Genomic DNA, 22579 nt, shown 5'->3' on the forward strand with positions numbered 1-22579 from the left:
TGATAGAGATATAGAGATATAGAGATATAGAGATATATATATATATATATATATATATATATAGAGATATATATATAGATATAGAGAGATATATATATATATATATATATATATATATATATATATATATATATATATATATATAGAGATATATATATATATATATATATATATATATATATATATATATATATATATATATATATATATATATAGAGATATATATATATAGATATATATATATATATATATATATAGATATATATATATATATAGATATATATATATATATATATATATATATATATATATATATATATATATATATATATATATAGATATATAGATATATAGATATATATATAGATATATATATATATATAGAGAGATATATATATATAGATATATATATATATATATATATATATATATATATATATATATAGATATATAGATATATATAGAGAGAGAGACGTTACCTATGCAGATGTTAAACTTCTGGACATACTCTGCAACGGAGAATGCTGCGTAATATTCTGGCTTTGTTGGTTTGCTTTGACAGTGTAACTAGCGATCATCCTGAAATGGCATGAAAAATACCATTGACAGGCCCATGGTGATGCCTTATGTTTGCATGCTTTGTCAGACCAATAGTCCAAAGCCAGTTGTTAAGATATTAAATTAACTGTAGTATATGACAGGAACAAAGAAACAAATCCTCACTTTTGAGAAGCTAGAACAAGAGAAAATTTGGGATTTTTTCTCAAAAAAACGACTGTGTCAACAAAATGACTCATCAAAGTAGTTGCAAATGGATTTTCTGCTGATTTACTCAGTGATTTAATTGACTACGTTTAACCTTGCTCTTATGGTTGCTTTCATACTGACAGATATGGAAAAGGGTCATGAAGCTTCCTCCTTTTATTCAGTGTTCTTGCAGACGTGTTGCTGCATAAATTCACTGAAGAAATGGTAAAAGGATTTGGATATTGTACTTTCAAGACAAGATAGGGTTGATATTTTTACACAACTGACAGCATATATCACGTGAGGCATGTGCAAGGTTAAAACACTTCAAAGTTTATTGGACTCCCTCGGCATTGGACTCTGTAAGCCGCGCTTTAAGCCGACTCTAAGGCAGGGAGAGGAGGGGATGCTAATTAATGTGTTGGGGAATTGTACTGAGGTCCAGAAATTCTGGGCATTGATTTAAGATTTCTAAGCACTGTATAATGCTTATTGTTTTAAATAATTTATAACAAACAATACTTTTAGGTACTTTGTAAAAGCAAATATTAGGAAGTTTTTACAGTTTTTGTCACCAATTATAACTTCTCCTATGAAGACATGTTATGTTATTGCAACAGTGTTTTACAATATTGTTGTTCATTATCTGTTTATACAGCAGCCTCTCCTTATGGGTGTCCATAGAATGAGTGACAAATACATTAATAAAAGCTTGTATCACATGAACCATTTATTAAATGAATATGTACTGCGTTTGAATGCTAACTTGGGGGTATGGCAAAGTGTTACAGCTATTTTACCCATTATCTTTAAAGTATCAGCAGAGTTTCAGTAGCCATAAATCCATTGCCAAATACCTGTAAACTCAATGATACCGATCTGCTTCAGACAGGTGATACGCAAAATATTACCTCCGACCTTGTTTTTATGTCATGGAACTGGAACTGAAAATGAGCGAGATATTTTTATACAAAACCATAACTAATACACTTTAATATGTGAGATGTTAGTAAATAGCTTATCACTCACTTCTGAAACACCGAGATTTAATATCTGATTCCTGCTCATAAATGGTAGATAAAGGGGAGTTAGGTGGGGTGTTACCCTTACGTTTATTCAACGCTCGCCTGTTTTTAGAAAGAAGAGAGGGTATCAGCACTTCGCAACCAGCTGGCTGAGCGACAGGCTCTACGTAACCGCCGCCGACCCTCCACGGGCCAGAATCAGAACCACAACGCCCCGCCGCCTTCGTCCCAGCCGGACCCCAAGTCCCTGCTTCCCCCGCCCGGCTACCCCAACCCCACCACGGACAATCACTCCCTCCCGCCCTCCTTCTCCAACTCCTCCAACCTCTACCCGGCAGACAGCAAGATGAGCCGCAACCACTGTCACAACAGCCAGATCCCACTGCTGTATAAATAGGCGAGGCACGGGGGGTTGGGGGTGGGAGTGGGGTGCGGCGGGGTGGGGGCAGTCACACAGTGCACACGTGGGACACAAAACACAAGGAGACACTGTGACTTTCACTCGTCGGGGCGATGAGCACAGCCGTGTAGGGACACCGTTTTCAAATGTGGCACGGAGGCAGAAATGAAGTACACAGGAGCGCTTTACACTTGGCAGCTTCGGGGGGAAGAGTCACGCAGGTAACACCCAGCCTCACAGTTTTGATCTCGCTGCGTTCAGCTCAGCAGCAAGGCACGTGTGACTGGTCAACACGGCGACAAGCACATCCCATGACTGGCAGCACTCGAGTTCCTTTTCAGCGGTCAAGTGAATGGATAGATCTCTTCATCGTTCCTCTCCCTCATTCGTTTTCTTGTTCTGTTGTGGAGACACTGCCTCGAGGATCATTTAAAGGAAACGTTTGTGTTTGTGTCTTTGCTATATCGTCTCCACCTTTTGTCTTTCGAGTTTGTTGACTAGCCAAGCACATACAGTAGTGATTTATATTGTTCTGTAATATATGATCCGTTTTGTCATGGAGTTGTTGTTCGATTATTTGTTTACTTCTCCGGAGAATCGTGAAAACTGACATTTACAAAAGGGACGAAGCAATGTACAGTTTCCTCTGAAGAGCGGCTGAGCTCGACTGTGTGGAATACTGGGTTCACTGAAAAGCGATAATGTGCATTATCAAATAGCCATAATTTAGAAGGGCCAAGGCGCTTGGCATGTATGGATGTCTGTTGTCAGGACCGTGTATTCAAGTACAGCACTGCATCGCAAAACCCCAGTCCTTTGCTGATGTATGAATATTAGACCCATTTTAAAGGAGATGATCAAAGCTTGCTGATGTGTAAGGACAATTGTGATAGTTTTGCCATTTGAAACAATGTTTTACAATGTATTTTTTGAGATTTGTGTTGTATCTCTTTAGCAGTAAAGTACAGTAGTAGCCATCAAAAAAATCCCGCATCCTGCACCAAAAGTGTCACGCAGGTTTCAGCTACTGCTGCGGCCGCAGTCGCTGCAGCTGATTGTCATATTTTTTAAGGTAATAACCGAGAGGGATATCAGAATCCATAACTACAAAACTCCAAATTCCAACTTGCGAGGAGAATAGCTTGTATTTTCTGCCTCCTGAGAATAAAAGCCGATTTATATTTCTACAGTGCGTGAGATGTGGGGCTTCTACGAAGGCTATTTCTGTAGATATTCAAAGAAAGCACAGTTTTTATACATGTGAAATCTGTTCCATGTCATTATTGTGAGCCTTTTTATTTTAAAAAAGGATGTATTATTTTGTTTTTTTAAAAATGTTTTCCCATAACAGACAATCTGGATGGATGCTCATTTTTATCGTACTTTTTCTTTCTCATTTTGCCTTTGAATAACTGTAAATGTATCAAAGAAGGATATAAGTAATGTGACATACTGTATTTATTCAGCAGTTAATCTGGATGTACTATTTCATTCATGAGCTATTTCCAGATTTTATAAAGCTATGATACCTGAACAGCTTTATTAGCAGGTAAAACAATACTTTGTCAAATATTTTTAAATATATATACTTCAGTGTGCACTTTAAACTGAACAAACCATGGTTACGCCACTTTATTTTGCTGTTTATTCTAATACATTTTAGCTCAGGGTATGGAGAAGGACAGTCATAAATGAATGAAATAGGCCATATTTATTAACTGTGCAGTTCATGGATCAGATAGTGTAACATATGAATGCAGAAATAATTTAGGAAATGTTCTATTATCTTGCACATATATGACAATATACATGGATTTGAGGATATTTGTATTCACTATATCTAAGATCTTAAATGTTAATATATTTCAGAGTATGTGTATGCAAATATATGGGTACCATAAATAAAATACTTGTTTTTTCACGTGATATTTTTGTGTTTCAATGATACCCTTTGCATCAGTGGAAATGCAGAACAAGAAGGAATTGCAGCACACCGAAACTGCAATTATCCTGAAGTTAGAAATGTATCTGTGGATTTTTCATCAGCTTTTTTTTTCAGCTCAGCTAAATCCTATTTGTAAAATAAAACCGCAATTTTACGGTGAATTTTTCAGCATTTTATCTGTATCGCTAGAAACACACACCTTTTTGTCAAACAGCTCCCTAATTATAAAACAAGGAGTCTCAACGTCCTGTGGATTACACAGCCAAGCTTATTGACGTCATCCACTAGATGTCGCCAGCTATTTATTGTTTTTTCTGACTCATGATGCCTATTAAACCATTAACTGTGTCAGGTTGAGTGTATTTGTCAGTGAAACTTGATAGTTTCTAACAGGTTGACCCAGGGGAGTCAGGGAGCAAATAAACCCTGAAGAGGAGATCATTAGATGGAAAGTGGGAAGTGGTTTTCAACACAATACCAGGCGCAAAGGCCAGGGGGAACCTCATTACCAAGACAATAAGTGGATGTTTGTAGATAAATGAAACAGAAGTAAACACACTGCTTCCAACTGCATCTGATATGTGTATAATGTGTGTTTCTAGATGGTGACTGTGACCAGCTGTGCTACAGTCCCATGACCCCACAACACACAAACAGAAGCACACACACACACACATACCGTATGCAATGTATGCTTGACTGAAGATGAAGTATGTGGTAATAGTAGGGGGAGAGTGGTTGGTGGCTTGGAGAGGAGGGGGGAGGTTGTAGGGTGCCTTTGTGATGTTGAGAGGTGTGTGTGTGTGTGTGTGTGTGTGTGTGAGTGTGTGCCAGGGTGCGAGAGGGGGGGGGTCAGAGGGGAAAACCCGCTCTGGGCTGAGGCTTCTGTGGGCCTCCACCTGACACAGCACTCCATGAGACTCGAAAAAAAAGTAGGAAATTCCCCTTGTCTGATCTAACAAAGGAAGTATTCGCTGGCTGTGGAGGAATTTGAAAGCAGCCTTTGCCAAATAATAGACCAAGTCCGCTGTCAGGGGTCTGTGTGTGTGTGTGTGTTTGAGCTACTGCCCTGGCTGGCTGGAGCTATTTGCCAACTCAGCTGCGACTTTCTCTTAGGTATTACAGCAGTTAAATTAGTTCGTTCATTGTGGTAACACAAAATTGTCATTTTATGTTGTTGTTTTTTTTGGCTCTTTAATTACGTTCACGTTTACAGAAAGTACATAAAAAAGTACATAAATAGTCTTTTAACACCTAGTCCCAACATTTTAAATATAAATAAATACAAATAAATACATACTGATTGTAATGATAGGGGATAATAGTTATGTACATAATCCTCATAATCTTTGAACCTTAACTCTGCAGTGAAGAGCTGTGTCATCATCTGATACAGCAGAGAAAGTCTAGCCTGCTACAATCTCAGGTCAGCATAAATAATGTACAAAAAGTGCCCAAAATAAAAATAATGTTGCAAACTGTTACAGTTCATAGGATTTTTAAAAATCAGTTAAGGTTTATCTCCATTGAGATTTTAGCATTCCTACATCACCACGAAGATGTATAGTAATAAAACTAAAATAATACTAAAAAAATATTAAATAAAATATATTAATGTTAAAAAAGCCAACACTTATGGCACTGTGTGGAGCTTTGTATCTTTGCTATCAGTATCACAACAAAGAGTAATTTCAAAGTGCAAACACACCAAAGAAAGTCTTGCCCTCATCGGTCTCCAGCTCTGATAGCTGGTTGGTTTCCGTCCACAGCTTGTCTCCCTTATTCAGCTGAAACACTGCACCAAGATAAATGGTGTTGTACCAGCCCTGTCCGTCTCTGTGGCTGTCCTCCGGAGCAGGGGTTTGGCACGCCGACCTCACCGCGCTCATCAGAGACGCCTTGCTGCCTATGGAGTCTGAGTACCGCCAGATCCTGTGGCTGAGGGGTGTGAGGCGTTTTCCCGCTCCCTCCCCGTTGCCGTCGCTGCAGGACGCCCTGAACGACGCCTGGCTGTAGACGAAGTAGAGGCCGGTTTGCGGGATGACGATCTGGTTGTCTACCAGCTGGAAGCCGCCCTGAGCGAACGCCTGGCCTTGACCGTTCTTCCACTCCAGCTCGTCTTTCGAGCTCTCATCTTCTTCATCATAGCTACCTGGAAATAGGGAAGAAGAAGCGCCGTTACAGCCTTGAAAGGTTTTTAAACACAGGAGTGAATAAGTAACAGGTATGTTGTTAGGAAAGTGTAATGAAAGGCAACGAGTAACTTATGCAACAACTTCCTTATAGTTCTCCTGGCTAAAATACCTCTAAAAAAAGCCCAACAAATATCACACAAGTGGAAGAAAGGGTCTCTTTGGAAAGCTGAGATCATGAGCCCATTGTTTGCTGAGAGCCAGATCAAGGTGAGCTATGACTCACCTTCTAAATGGATGGCTGCCTTGGCATTGCTGCTGATTCGCCTCAGCGTGTAGTGGAGATCTGAGGAGAGGAGGACAAATGTGAGATTTGGTCCATCAAGATACCCACAAAGACTTAAATATATCCCGCAAAACCCCTCAGAATTTTTCAAATGAGCCACCATGCGTATAATCACCTGTTTTCTCAGCAGAGTCCTCCTCGATTAGAGCTTCCGCTTGGCCTGGTTGTGTCTGTACGGAAGGGAAGAACAGATTGATTGCAGATACAAACACAGGCATTGCCTTTTCTTTTTTCTTTTTGTTAGAGTTTTAAAAGATTTCTCATCAAATTCCGAGACAGGGCTTCCCCTTACCGTCGTCTCTGGGCCATTCCAGTGCCAAGCAAACAGCAGGACTCCTCCAAAACAAAGGGCCACGAGGAGAAGGGCCCCGAACATCTTCCATATCCATTCTGTGGATGACTTCTTTTCTACCAAAACCACCATCTTCTCCTCCAGACCCATCTCCACGTCGCCTGGCGCACTTGTGTATTCCACCATCCTTTTGCTACTCTGAGCTTAGAGACTCTGCTGCTTGCTGTTAAGGAAATTCTTTAAACTGAACACTTGGCTGGGTGCTGTGTCTGTGTCTTCAGGTGCTTCCAGTGCTCCGTGGTGATACTTCTCTCTTTGTGTTGCTGTTGTGTTAGAGTGAACTTATGCCAGAAAGCGTGTAGTATTTATGCTGCGGCAGCTGCTTCAGCAGAAGGGAAACTCCAGTGATGTCACTCTAGAAAGCGGACACAGTGTTAGAGGCAGCAGCAGAGCAAACTTGGCCACTGAGGGAAAGAGAGGAGGGAAAGAGAAGTCACAGAATTTTTAGCGGAGTTTCACCAGAGTGTGGAACCCAATGGGAGTCTCAGTTTTTAGGATGGGAAAGTGGTTGGTTGCTGCGTTTCGGTTTCAAAAAATGACAGTGTTCTAAACACACACACACACACACACACACACACACACACACACTGAGACAGACACAAGTCATAAACACACATAAACACATACCGAGCTCATTACTGACTTGAGCCACTCACAGAATTAGAGTTTTCGCTGTAACTGCTGAGCTTTACACTTAAACCCGTATTTCACCAGCATTTTGAGGTCAGACCAGATGTTTTGAAATGACCGAGATGTGAGATCACCAAAAAAAAAAAAAAAAAAATCAACCTGTTCATCAGCTATTTTGGCAACACGTTTGAATGTTTTTCTCTAAAATGCCCCAGGAGTACCATACTGTGGAATTTTTGGATACTTTTTCTTTTTGCTTATAAAATAGTGTATTTACTTAAAGAACGCAATTCATTTCTGAAATCTACCTCAGTCTCAAAAGAGAAACCTGCGCTGAGGAAAAACTTGGCAGTGCTGGTCTTTCTGTTTCAGAACTAGGGGATGACGCAACTCTGTTAAATCCACTCAAGCAGATTTTACACTTCTCCTTATTGACAATGGCCACTGCCTTTGTTTCCCCATTTCACTTTCTAGCCCAAATTTTTCTTTTTGAGACAATCAAGTCCGGGCTTTTCATCACACATGCCTAAAATGCCCACTGAGTTCTGTTTTCATGTGTCAGTGATTTTTTTTTAGCAACACTTACAAAATCTCTTTCCCATTATTTTCCCTTGTTATTGTTTTCTCAGTTTGCTTGCTCGAGGCGCCTTGAGAGGGTGTTGAAACTTTTGAACTTGGAGGGGCCAGGTGCATATTCAACCTGAGCTAACCTCTCTTATGATTGGGCGCCAGATAAATAAATCCCCGGTACCTGGCAATAATATACTGTACATTATAAATAATTAAATCCTTTATTCAGTATAATAAATAAATGCCCAACGTTTTAGTAATTTTGTTTCCCTTTTTGGTCATTTTTTGTCTTTTTTCTCCATGGTTGTTTAGTTCTTCTTTGTCTTTTTTTTTAGTTTCTTTGCGATAGTTTTTTTGACTCTGTGGTAAATTTTCTGACTGTTTGTGGTAATTTTTCCGTCTCTATGTGGTCGGTTTGTGTGTCTTTGTATTTTTTTTTTTTCGTCTCTTTGTAGTCATTTTGTTCTCCTTAGAGGTAAGTTTTGTCTTCTGGCAGAATTTTTTTTTCTTTTTTTTCTCTGTGTTTGTTTTGTTCCTCTTTGTCTTTTTTTGGTCTCTTTCTGGTTAATTTTCTGATTGTTTAATCTTTGTAGTTGTTTTTCGTCCACTTGTGGTCATTCTGGATGTTTTGAGGTTATTTTTGTGTCCATGTGGTCATTTTTTGTCGCTGTGGTTTTTTTTCTCTGTGGTTATTTTGATCCTCTGTGTCTTTTTTTTTTTTTTTTTTTGTCTCTTTGTGATTGTTTTTTGTCCCTTTGGGGTAAATTTTCTGAACTTTTTCGTCTCTGCGTGGTCAGTTTTTTTGTGGTTAGTGCCACCCCTGACCACCCCTCTGGCCCTGCCCCTGTGGCGTGGCTTTGAGTGAATTGTGTGTGTGTGTGTGTGTGTGTGTATATCTTAGAAACCTTCAAAACTCAAGTGCTGCAACGCTGAATATTAACATTGTGGTTTTAAGTGTATGCGCCGTTTTGTGTGTGAGAGCTGAAATTACACCTCCGGGTCTGGCCATGAATCATGTTTCATTCCAACATGTAAATACAAAGTGACCGCAAGATGTTGCAGGATGATATCATCGTCGCCATCATCATATGCACCCACATGAAACACACACACACAAACATATCTACACCTTGCTTCTTTACGGTTCCGCGTGCTCACTCACCCACCACCACTTGATTCATATGAAGATTCACCAATTGAGGTTTTTGGTCATCATATCCGGTGTGCTCAGACTGTACAGGAAGCTCATATATGGGCTATGTTCCCAACTCTGTTACTTAGAAAAACAACCATGTTCGAGTTTTCAGATCCATAAAGACTGTCTTGCTCTGTATGTCAAAGTAAAACAAGAATCGGAACTACATTTAGAGATATCAGAGGAGGAACAACACACATCTACAAACTGCAAGAAATTCTAACAATTCACTTTTTGAACACATCTCACATTAAAAATAAACAACTCCATACCCGACAGCACTGTTGATAGTGGAGATTGTGTGGGCATTTAAGTGCTAATTATGCAAAGAATACCACATTTTGGGAGAACAAATCTTTAACCCACATAGACATTTTAGGTCATGAAATTCCTAAAGACAGTAAGATGGATTGATAATGGATGTTGTTTTAAAAGGAGATCCATATCTCTATAAACTTCTGCCGGCTGCCTGCAAAAAAGTGATAACTTAAGACCGGTACAAAAAGGAACCTCCTAGTCTTAAACAGTGAATGGACATAGTAAAGGATGTTTGATGGAAAAACAAACATTTTTCATGAGGAATAAAGGGGAAACCTTTCTCCCAGAAAATGGGAGAAACCCAAGACTGTTATATCTAGATCTGGATAAATCCAAGGATAATATGGACACTGATTCTTTTGTAAAACATAGTATAATTGTTATAAGTAAAAAAGTGACACCTCATATACTGTAATTTTTATCATGCTGCACAATCCGTTGAACCTTTCCAAGCTGACAAAAAAAAAACACAAATCTACCCCAGTCTGGAGTCTTGTGTAATATGTAACTCACACACCCCCGCTGGATTCCTCCAAGAGACAAATGCTTCTTTTCATGAATTGGGGGAAATGTAACACTGGAAACTAAACCTCCCCGGTTTGAGCAGTCATACCTATGTGCCCTTTTCCCTTCCCTGTGTGCCCGAATCTTTATCAGTCCTCTCCTAACTGTCTGGTGACATATACCCACATGTAACCCCCCCTGCGAGAGCTAGAACACTGAGAAAGCCCTCTTTTGTTCTTTGCTGATTTTGCTCATGGATTGCATCATTAAATCCTAGGACTGTGTGGTCATCACTTACTGGAGCTCAGCCACAATGCCGACAAAGATTACCTCGGGGCAGGAAGGAAAGGATGGGAGGAAGAAGGGCAGAAGGAAGGTGGGAGACCAAGGAGGGAGGAAGTGGAGGAAGGAAGCTATTGTACGCAAAGGAAATGTCATGTTCATGAGATGAGCTCCATTTTCAGATTTGTCTGGTGACACAATCACAGGTGCAAGTTCTTGAAGAAACACATAAACAATAAAAATCCACATCACAAGGTTTGGGTTTCCTTCTCATCATTCCTTCTTCAGTGTTACCATGTGTGGGCTCGGAGGGAGCCATTGATGTGTAAGGGAACAAACTAGGCAAAAATGAGGTTTAACCACAAAAGCAAGGTGGCTTCCACTGCTGCTAGACTGTATAGTCTGGTGGCCTACAAACCTCCACCATGCCTCCAAGAAGTTACGTTCCACCTACTGTACTGTTAGGTGCTTTACCTTCTCATTTTCCTGTCATGAGCTTGTTTGGAAACCGGTAGGTACATACGTGAATCTGGAACTTTACATTGCCTTTTGGCCATATCCATGAAATCGGCTGATACCAAACTCAGGGGGCATTTTTACAGGGTTAAGAAATCAATTTAACTAAGTGATAATAAATAAATGCGTTGGATTTAGTTGGAGAAAATGCCTTTCATATAAATAAAACAACAGTTAAGGGAAGTTAGAAAATGGGAGGGTATATGTGTGTGTGTTCCTAAATTTAAAATATGTGTAAATGTGTGTGTGTGTGTGAGTGTGTGTGTGTGTTTCACAGGCATCCAAAACAAATAGCACATACTGGGTGTAGCCTGATGAGGCTAATTTGAACGTCCACGTCAGTTTTGTTGTTAGGTTTTAGTTTCAGAATTCACTCAAATTCAGATCAAAATGTACATGAATATATAGGAATTTGCCTTAGCATAGAAAGTTTTTCAGGACATTTTACAGTGAGGACACAGCAGCATTAGTGATGCATCAAAAACCAGACAACTTTCCTCCGTACTTCTAAAATATCATTCCGATTTATTACAGTTTGGGTTCTATTTTTGTTGTATAGGCCATCATTCTTATCAGTAGTGATAACATCGTACTCAACAAGTTCATTACTGAGATCAGGTGACATGGAAACATCGCTGCGTAAATATTTCATGAGTCAGAGGTTCAACCCTCCGAAGTCTGTCTATTCATCGGTGAACAGAATGAGCATGTATTATTATGTATAGTAACAACGCTTTATTTATATATCTATATATTTATATCACGTAGAGACAAGCTGAGAAAAACCAATTGAAATTGCCGACAAGGGGCTTTCATACAATATCTCATTTATTTTTTGAACCAAAAAAAACAAGTTGAAACAAAATCACTTTACATTTAAAAAGACTGCATGGTAATTTTATTTATTTGCTTTTTCTGTTGTATTGGTATGTTTTGAGGGACTATCACTAAAGATTTGTACATTTTTTCATAGGTGTCTGTGTTATTTTTCTTGTGATTTAGGTTCCTGGCAGCTTCATACTTTGTTAAATTGACAAAATGATAAGTCTGACTTATGCATATGGGGTTAGGGGAGTTTAAAAGGTGCCAAACAAAGACAAAAATTAATGCATAGAAATTTGGCAAAACCAAAATTAAAAAAAAAAAAGGAACATGGTCTCCAGACGGTTGAAAAGATACAGGTTAGTTAGACTAATTGAGAAGAGAAAATGGAGATGAATGGAAAATGAGCACCCATCTGTACACTGTAAACATCACAAACATCAGAGCTGTCATCTGCCACAGACTGACTGCCTGCTTCAACTTCTACCAACTAACTAATACCAACAATTTCATTGTGCCCACTTTCAGTTATACCCTCCAAATAAAGTGGTTAAGAGAGTCTGATTAACCTGTTGACTTGTTTACAACTTGTCCGATCATCTTGCCCCGTTGGACTTTGTTTAGGGATGCTGTTGTGGTGCCTAGATCGCAACTTTGGTGGGTACAACATTATTATAACCAATAGAAACAATGGTCAAAACTCGGATGTAATAAAAACAGAATCATCCCTTAACAGACTATGGATCGATGGAGTGTATTAAACCCTGAATTAAGGGATTTGGTTGGTCGCTTTGAGGCAGCGTATGGAACTGTAAACACAACGCTGACATACCATCGCCCTATAAAGTAGTTATGGTGAACGTGCTAGTAAACACTTGCGCGAAGCACCATTAGCATTTATTTGGATGCATGCTCCAGGACACCTAACAAATGTAAGTCACTCTCCTTTTAGCTCTGTCTTATCTCCACCAACTCCTGAGAGAAATTCGGCCAACTATTTAAGTTAAAATAACGTTAAAATAAATAAATAAATAAATAAAACAAGTCAAACTAGACTTAACTGACTGTAACTAGTTTTATCTGTAGCTATACTCTACTATCTGTTATGCTGACTGCGGGTTTGTATTTATAGGATTTGTACAATGGACACATTTCAGTCAGAAATGATTGTTCTAAGTGACATTTGTTGTCTCTTTATTCGCATTCAGTGTTGTCAGATTAGGCAGTTTTCCAACCAGTTTGTTGGGCTACTTTTTATTTGATTGGACAGGTGGGACATTGTTTCGGGCGGGGTGTGATCATATTGGATACTTTTTGTACCATTCTGGCAGTTTCCAATAGGACAGAATATATACAGTATATATTTTTTTAATCTTTTTGCTCATATTCAGGTTTTTACAAAAAAAGCCTTTTATACTTGCATGAAAATTCATAATGTCACGTTTTTACCGTTGCCTTGCAACGGTAAAGAGAAAAAGCCCATTGAGAGCCCATTGAGACTACAGGCCGTAGCAGCCCACTGAGAGTCCCCCAACGTTGCTGTTGCTGGGCAGGTAGCATACAGTGGGTTTATCAGACTTTTTTGCAAAAAACAGCTGCCTGCAGAAGCTGGAAACGACGCTGATGAGAGGGTAAGAAAGAATCAAAACAGTCAAGTTAGGGGCTGGAACACAAGCAAAGATAAAGTTAACACTTTATAATACGGGCAGTGATTTACGGTGTAATTTTGTTGAATGAATCGGGTATCAATAAAATACCAGTTCTAACTGCACAAAAACGTAGGTTATGACGAAAGGAAACAAGACCACGGGGAACAAGGGGGTAACAATTGGGGATTTTATAGGAAAGGAAAAATAATTTATTCTCTATGTATTTCTGTAAATACTGGGTACCTAAGGGGTACAGCTCTGGAAACAATAATTGAAGTTTGGGAGAAATGGTTTTAACAGCTCAGATAATTTGCAGTACCTGTAAAGTAATTCTGGTGTAATGCATTTCACAGTTAGGATGTGCCACCTAAACTGCGAGGATACAGTCGGCTAACAGTAAGAGGTTTTTGGAAAATCTGTCAAACCTATACTGTATATTACTGAGGAACATAAAGATTGCAAGGGTTACGTTCCCATAATGATAACGGATACTCACCAGTGCTGGATTACAGCAATTTAGTTTTGGGGTAGGAAGCTCAAATCTTGGAATATTGAGGGAGTTATCAGTGGTTTAAGGAGCAGGTTAAACACCAAGCCAACCAGCTCATGTTCTTAAATTTGACTAAAGTACAATAAAAACAAATGCTTTTGCCCTTTTCCTCATGGCAGTTATGTAATACTTTATAAATTCTGCAGAATATCAGTGTTGATAACACCATTATTCCCAGACTTCAGTGGGTACCCAGTATTTAAGAAAATCATTTATTGCTCCTTTGCTCTAAAATTCCCAATTGTTACTCCCTTTTCTTCCCATTGTCTTATTTTCTTCCGCATCTGTCCGTACTGCATCCGTACATTTTAGTACCATTAGGAGCCAGGGAGCATTTTATTGTTACCTGATTCATACAACGACACTGCCATTGGCCCGTATCACATTACTCATGGTCACCTAATCCATTTCTCGATATAAAATACTGATCAGAGCAGCTTTAAGATCAAGTCAAAACCAATAGGATCAATATGAAGCGCAGACAAACACAGCTGGAGATAACAATCTGTCATGGCTGCAATAGACGGTTTCGGTTAGAATTTGGTCAGATGTTGTCACTAAGACATACCGCACTGTTATAATAGAGCATGCAAACTCGTCCTCAGTTTCACATTTACTATTTTCCCCAGAGCTCGGGATTCACATTTCACATTGCTAGCCTGGAACCACTTCTCTAATCTTTTAGGTCACCACTCCTGCATTTCATCAATCTAATGTTCGTAAATTCCGCCTTCCCTTGTTGCCCTTTGTTGTCACATACTTTGACCTTTTTTACAGCAGAGTAGCAAAAGAGTTTGTTGATTACGTTTTTGCACAACAATGCACTCATTTTCCGCGGTGCCTGAAATAAGTGTATCCACAATTCTTCTTCCTTCATCACAGTGAAAAGCCAAAAATGAAACAAAGCAGGGTGAAGCAAAAATGCCGCTAGTGCCGCAACTAGTGTTTGCTCTCAGACAGTCATCACATGACCTGTTGGCTGAACAACATGAGCACACACATGTGACTTAAGCTACAGTTAAACAAACCCAAAAAAAAAAATACAGAAAAAAATATATACAGAAAAAAACACACTTGAATACAGGAAGTACATTCCATCAACATGACATAAAGTCAGGTGACTCATCATCACTGACAAGACAGAGGAAGTGATGATAGAAGTTTTCCCCCTTTTTTGTATTACATTTAATAAACACACGTAAAAACAGCCATTTCTCATCTAATGGTGACATTCATGAGACAGGGAGTGGGAGTGACTAAAACTTTAGTCTATTTTAGTTATTTGCATATATGCTCTTACCTACATCTTTTTTTGTGGTTATGTAACTGGGCTGCTGTAACACTTTTATTTCCCCTTGGGATTAGTAAAAAAACTCCTATCTATATCTATCTAAAAAGACTTTTGCATACATTTACGTGCACATGCATTCACAGGAAGCATTAAAGCAAAGTACACTGGGTTTCACAAACATGCTGAAAAAATCAGTGAGAGAAGTCTGCGAAGGCTGATGTTGATTGTTCAAAAAACACCGCACAAGACCTCTAAAGAGTTTCAGGCTGAGCTGGAGCAATCTGGAGCGGTGGTTTCAGCCTGTATCATACACCACACACGAAACCAACTAGGGCAGCATGGGCGAAGGATACGGAAGACGCCACTATTTAAAGAAAGGCATAGATAAGCCACAGTCTTTCTGGGTTAATGTTCTATGGACAGCGAAACCAAAGTAGAGCTCTTTGGGAATGCAGCGCATTAGTTTGGTTATAGGTGACAAATGAAGCCCATAAGGAAAAGAACACCCTACCTACAGTAAGACATGGTGGAGGTTCAATCATGCCGTGGGGCTGCTTTGCTGCCTCGGGCACTGGAGGGACTGAATGTATCAAAGGAATGATGAAATTTGAAGACTACCGAGGCTTTTTAGAACGAAATGTGTTACCCAGTGTCAGAAATTAGGTTTGAGGTGAAGGTCTTGGGTCTTTCAGCAGGACAACGACCCAAAGCAAATATCCAAGCAACACAACACAAGAATGGTTGAAACGGAAAAGATGGACTGTTTTAAACTGGCCAGCAATGAGACCTGACTTAAATCCCACTGAAAACCCATTGGTTCTGCAACCAAATATTAGTGAAGGGTGCAAATAATTGTCTGAGGTACATTTTGTGCTTTTATTATTTCACTGTTATACAAGTTTTGTTTTTTTAAATTCCTTTTGTTCAGTAACCTTGGGTATTTCATTAAAATATTTTGATTTGATTATAAAAAAAATGGTTCATTTGTATTTATTTATGCAGACATTTGAAATTCTGTGCTTAAAATTCAGGGGTGCCAATAATTTCAACCACAACTGCACAGATCTCAGTGTTTCTTCCCTATATACTGTATATCCAACATTCGCACCTTTTAAAAAGTATATTGTGTTTTGCTTTAAGACGAAAGTGTTGGCATATAAAAGCTTAATTGAAAATTTTACAGCTGTTAACACTTCAACTTAAAGTAAGAGTAACGGAGGAGTAATTGTAAAATTGCATTTTAAGCACAATGGTTTACAAACCTTTAAAATGAAATAAAATGGATTGCCTTCCATCAAAAAGTGCTGCTGAATGCCCAATACAACAAGGAATTAACTGAAGAAATGTTTTATCTTACACCAAATGTTTCACTCTATGGCCCACACTCACATGGGTTAACACTGATGGTGTGAAGGTGAAGCGCAGCTGTGGGCGTTATGCAGAAAGAGTGATTGCCATGATGCAAAAAAGTTGATTCAATGCTATTTACAAAGTATTGGTAACAAAGCGTGTGAGTCGCTTTTGCAACCAATGCAGGGTAACTGCTTCTTTGCTGCGTGGGAGTGTGTATTGGTGTTAGGGTGTATTTTATGTACTCATGAACTGCTGTCTTTGTGAGGGTCCATTTGAGTTTTAGACCAGGTGAGTGAAGACATCTTGGGAAGTACAGTACAGTTTGGACAGTCATTATTGTTTTAGGACTGGGTTATAGAGTTAGAGCCTGAGGAATACCTTCTTCAGCCACTTAGTGATGTGGCTGCATGGATGGTAGGGTGGTCGGTTGGTGAAATATCTCAACAACTATCAGATGGATTACCGGGAAATTTTTCTGGAGAAATTCGTGGTTCCCAGAGGATGATTCCTACTGACTTTGGTGACCCCCTGACTTTTTCTGTGGTGCCACCATTGGCTGAGTTGTGGTTTTCACTTAAATGTCTTTACAGCTCATGTCCCTCTCAAGATTAATGGTAAACACTTTGTTTATCCCTTAGAGTTTCATGCAGTATCGTCATCAGGTCAAAATTTTAATTTGCCAACTACAGTTTATGTTTAAATACCTCCAAAACTAATGACAATCCAATCAATCCCAGATGTACTTTGAGTTAGTTCAAATTGGCGTGCAAAGTTGGTGAATATAGTAAACGTTATACCTACTAAACATCAGCATGTACAGCCTGAGAGCTGTGGACTCTTCGGTCACTGTTTTTCTTGGTTTTAATGACACGTTTTGCGTGTGCAACGTGGCTACTTCACGTGTCCTGCGTTCCCTGGGCACGTTGGTTGTGCATTTCCTCAGAAATGAATGCTACATGTCCGTGAGATACAGTTCGTCGCATGCTCGGTGGGGGCAGTATCAGCGAGTAAGTTAGCTGCATTTTTGCATTGTGCAAAACAGAGCTCACAGAAGTGGATATACTTTTCTCTTTTATCAGTGACCTTAATCTTGTTCAATTGGGGCTTTCCACCATATAGAAGTACAAACATGTTTATGCATTTTACCAGCGGCTATGAACAGTTTCAAAGTAAAGTTTTAATGTTCCTTGGATTGATTACTCTTGTTCAGTTCAGCAAATGAATCACAATCAGGTTGGTTCCAATCCAATAGATATATAAGAAATTGGTGTGGTTCATTTGATGCAGCAACACATCAGCAGCTTAATTAGTGTGTAGTTGAAGGACCTCAGTGGTAAAGTCAGAATTACAGACAGAAAAGTACACACTAACATTATCTATGACTGGATATATGCACTCAAAATTGAGTATAAGAATTGTATTAGCTCTTATTACATGAGAGGAACCAAACTGCCTCCAAAGTGTGTGATTATAGATTGTTTCGATCTTATTTCTGTGGACGTGTTGTAAAGGGGGAAGCAGTGTGACTGATTTTGCAAGAAATATGTGGCTTCCTGTTTTGCACCTACACCCGTTCAATGTTAAACATCAGCTAAACATTACTGCCCCCCCCCCTTTGCTCTCTCTCTCTCTCTCTCTCTCTCTTTCTCTTACTCTCTCAACCCAGCCGGTCGAGGCAGCAACCGCCAATGATGAGCTGAGTTCTGTTCAAGCTTTCTACCTGTTAAAAGGGAGTTTTTCCTTGCGGCTGTTGCTAAGTGCTTGCTCGTGGCGGGATGTTGGGTCTCTGTAAATATAACTGTAAAGAGTACGGTCTAGACCTGCTCTATATGAAAAGTGCCCTGAGATAACTTCTGCTATGATTTGGCGCTATAGAAATAAAATTGAACTGAATTGAATTGAACTACAGTTGTACTGTATTACATATGTGTGTACAGTATTAGCCTCAGATGAATAACACCACATTTCGTGTTGGCAAGGATGTTTAATGATACCGGTGAGGTTTTCAGGCATCAGTGGGATGGCGTTAGTTGTTTTGTTTTGTTTAATTTATCAGTGGGTTATCAAGCTTTGTAATGTGATCTCTGACGACGATGAGTAGGTAACAGACTGGATACACAGTACATGCACTGTTTCACGTAAGGTAGGAAGTTGGCACCACCATGTGGCAAGCCGGCAGCGCACAGAGCAAAGAAAAAGTCAGTTAATTGACTCAGTGGCTTTATTCCCCCTCCACCACCACACACACACACACACACACACACACACACACACACACACACCCTCAGAAATCAAACCATCACAATATAATATCCCTCTTCATAAATTAAACAAGCATTTAGCTATGGCAAAACATATTCACGCCCAAGTCACAGTTACCATTAATTTAAAATGCAGTTAGCTTAAAAATTTAAAAGACTACCAAACAGCACACAATTTTGAGACTCAGAAACAGCAAGCATACTTAAAAGTGGAGACTCTACTAAGGTTGGACTAATACAGTATGTTGTTTTGCCAAGATATTTTTGTCCGAAATCAATAGGATGTGAAGATGTGACCTTTTATAAAAATAAAAAAAATTGCGTCATTAAATTCTGGAATCAAAATCTTCTGCACCCTGCATAATGGAGCTTTTCAGCATTTTAGTGTTCCATGTTGGCCACAAGAATCCCTGTGCTTTTGAGTATTTCTTGGAATAAAATTGTCAGAGTGAAATATCTGGCACAAAATGCTGAAAAAAAAAAAGACATACATACATACTAGTATAGTCCTACTAATAACATACCAGTCCAACCAAAAATGATTTTACTCTTGTAAAGTAGCCAATCCTAGACACCTGCGGTGCTAATGGAGCTGATAGGCGCCCCAGAATGTGCTATCTTTTAGAAAAGTATCCGTGATATCTAAGCTGACACTGTCCCCTTCCATGAGGCTGACAAGCTTGCCCACCCACACAGAGCCATTTGTTGTGCTTGGGTAGGTCCCCTCAACCAGTTTCTTCACAGTTTTACCAAACGTGGCGTTTCTTCGCACAATCACAGATTTGGGCTTTTTATTTGAGTGTTTGGTGAAGGTGACCTGCGCGTAGATGAAGTAGAGGCTGCTTTTCATGCAGTAGATAGAGTCGTTGTGCAGGAAGAGGGAGCAGGAGTGACATCGAGGTGATTCTTGCCAAGAGTGATCATCCAGAGCTATAGGAGATCCGACAAACTTTTGTTTAGTCACTCAGATATAACAACATTCTCATCTCACCCATGAAACTTCAGGCAGTGACATATGAGACCTCTGGGGTTCAGTTTATTTTATTATTATTTTTTTCTTATTATTTATTATTTCTTATTATCTTATTATTTAATTAGTTTACTTCTGGAGGGCTGACTGAACAGAATGATGTAAACTGATACCAGCACAGCCCACATTATAGCTCTGCTTCAGGTTTGTTGTGGTTCTAGGAACCCACTTCACACAGGAAAAGGCAGATTGGTGGGAGGAACCGAGTGCGTGAGACTGGAAACATGACGGTGCTGTATGTATCTCTCAGTCTAAGCAGTGGTTTAAACTGACTGTGTGTGCGAGCAGAAATGTACTGTCTACTTTACTGTTCAAGATGAACAGACAATTAGAGTTTAAATCCTCTAAAAACTTGGCTTAAAATTACTGTAGCAACAACCGAAGTTAAAGTGTAGATAAAAAACATCTTCAGTCATTATTAATTAGAGTTTGACACTCAAAAACTCTCTCAGTTAAAGCTCAACATAAGTCCACAACAGCACCTGCCTTAAACCAGCAGGAGAAATAAGAATCAGAAATATAGGAATCTCTCAGGTGAAATAACAATTATTGTTCTAACTTTGGCAGAAAAATTGTGTGTTCGTGTAGCACCCCGTGGCTCATAGCAAGAAACTGATTGAGAAATTAAGTTGTCAGGGTCCTTAAGCTTAATAATGAATCTTGACGGCACCCAAATAAACTCAATGAGATCTTTTTCAGTCAATCTGAATTTCCCACTTTCAATGCATCACTTGGGGAATTCAAAGTGGGAGTTATTTTGTTGTTATTTACTTGTTGCTGCACCCACTTCCCCTCAACCTGCTCTGACTTCATTTGCATCATTAAAATACTTCCTACGTTTCTCAGAATGACTTTCAGCAGCTCTCAGACAGAATATATGAACGTGTTGCACTTGGTGCCTGTACGTGTTGAGTGTGACTTGATTTTTTTATACAGCAGAGGTATAATGAAAGCAAGAGAAATCTTTTTTTTTTTTAAAAAGGGAGTGAGAGTCATGCTCCATTCTCAAAACACATGTTGGATTTTGGTCAGTTGTTTTTTTTTGTGCAACAAAGTGTCATCTGTGTCTCTAGAAAAAGAAGTCCTCTTACAGGCCGGCACCAAAACCTGACTGACAGTTGATGTTTTAGAAAACTGAAAATGTTTCTGCAGACATTGGAAATATATCACCCGGACATGTCATCATTTATGCTCGACTAATTTTTGTCGCAGAAATAAGCAAACAATGCAACTGAAAAATACTAGATTGAGGACAGAGGATTTAAAAAATGCAATGTACGTCACCAAAGCTCTAACGACTTGACATTGTAGATTTGCCCTCAAGCTAATAAAAAATACAGCATTGTAACTTAGATACATAATATGTACAGCTATAACTAAAACATTTGACTTCTTTAGAAACCCACAATCATCCAAGCACATCAGTTTACCACACAGGAAGAATTGATGAAAATAAATCTGAATCTTAATCAAATGAGGAGCTGTACTTACACTGGATTAGCTGGATGTATGAGAGATAGGATCCTGAAAAGCAATAGAATAGCAGTCTGCTGATGACACAACGGTGGAAATGTTCACAGTACATTTTACTTTGCGAGTTCTCCCTTTAGCATATTTCATATTTGTAGTACATTTTGATAAAAATTTGTTAAACTTGAGACATTTTGCAATAAAAAAAAGTACATTATAACTTACCTACTGATATTATAGGAGCTGCTGTGTTGTCTGCAAAAGAAAAGTATCGAGTTAAATCAGCTTCATTCATGTAAATGTGACGTGTTTTTAGGTTTTTACTAAAATGCTCATAAGCTCATAAAGGCATCGTTTGAAGTGAATTTGACACCCAGTTAACGTACTTGTTGGGCGGACATTGTCTTGCTTCAGTGTAGACACTCCATCCTTGAAACAACAGAAAACAAACCGCCATCATCATATGAATCATCCTCTGCATTACCACCATAATCATCTTCATCATTCCTGTTACTTTGTTTTTCTCACTGGCAATAGAGAGCTAGAGTTGCAATTACATTTGTTTCTCCAGTGAAAAGCAATACATGTGCAAAATATCAATGCCAAAATATCAACTGAGGGAAAAGTGCATTTTTTAGATGATTCAGTTGGGTTTGGATTGACTTTATGAGGTTGGAGAATAGCTCTCAACTGATCAAGGAACATATTTTCTTTTAATTTTTATGGAAAATATAACAACTACTACTACACTACCCTACAGTAGCTCCGCAGTAAATACTAATTTGAGATGCTTACACAGAATTCTTGCGCATCAAAGAGTCACAAAGAGTTGAAGTTTGTGCTGAAGTTTGTTTTGAGTTGCATTACATTTTACATGTGTCCTTTTTACGTATCCACCCTTTAAGTGTACATGTATTGTAACACCGAGGCGCCTATGAATATCCTTATTTCAAATGGGGCTCTCATCCAGCAGCTAGATCCCTGTCAGTCGTGATGTTGTTGCCACCTAGACAGACTAACTGGGAGTCTTGACTTGACTTTCAGCAACAAACTTCAGCAAACAAAACCTTGTTAAAAGAAAGAAAGAGAAAAGATTGGAGCTGCTTTGTGATGTAATGTAACTGATATATCATTTTCACAACGTAGGGTGTTCATGTGCCAACATGGCAATTACGCAAGTGGAATTTTACA

At 39.0% G+C, this 22579-nt stretch overlaps 2 protein-coding genes across 5 annotated transcripts in view; one reads left to right on the forward strand and one right to left on the reverse strand.

Annotated features, from left to right (window-relative positions):
- gabbr1a (gamma-aminobutyric acid (GABA) B receptor, 1a) overlaps nt 1-2174 on the forward strand; it is a 68170-nt gene extending 65996 nt beyond the window's left edge. For 3 of the 4 annotated variants that reach the window (XM_040116699.1, XM_040116700.1, XM_040116702.1), the window contains one exon: nt 1885-2174. In XM_040116699.1, coding sequence (XP_039972633.1) covers nt 1885-2169 — 285 coding nt within the window. In that variant the 3' untranslated portion in view covers nt 2170-2174. The remainder of the gene's footprint in view (nt 1-1884) is intronic. The other variant, XR_005706360.1, reaches the window with a different exon arrangement.
- A 3147-nt stretch (nt 2175-5321) lies between these two features.
- Nucleotides 5322-7257, reverse strand: tnfb (tumor necrosis factor b (TNF superfamily, member 2)). The gene is made up of 4 exons (XM_040117893.1): nt 6888-7257; nt 6711-6765; nt 6536-6595; nt 5322-6269 (listed from the first exon to the last, which is right to left on the reverse strand). Exons 1-4 carry the CDS (start codon nt 7071-7073, stop codon nt 5809-5811), a joined length of 762 nt encoding a protein of 253 aa, XP_039973827.1. The 5' UTR covers nt 7074-7257; the 3' UTR covers nt 5322-5808.
- Nucleotides 7258-22579: the final 15322 nt, after the last annotated feature.

The sequence above is a fragment of the Xiphias gladius genome, chromosome 22 (genome assembly GCF_016859285.1).
Source record: "Xiphias gladius isolate SHS-SW01 ecotype Sanya breed wild chromosome 22, ASM1685928v1, whole genome shotgun sequence".
Taxonomy (NCBI): domain Eukaryota; kingdom Metazoa; phylum Chordata; class Actinopteri; order Istiophoriformes; family Xiphiidae; genus Xiphias; species Xiphias gladius.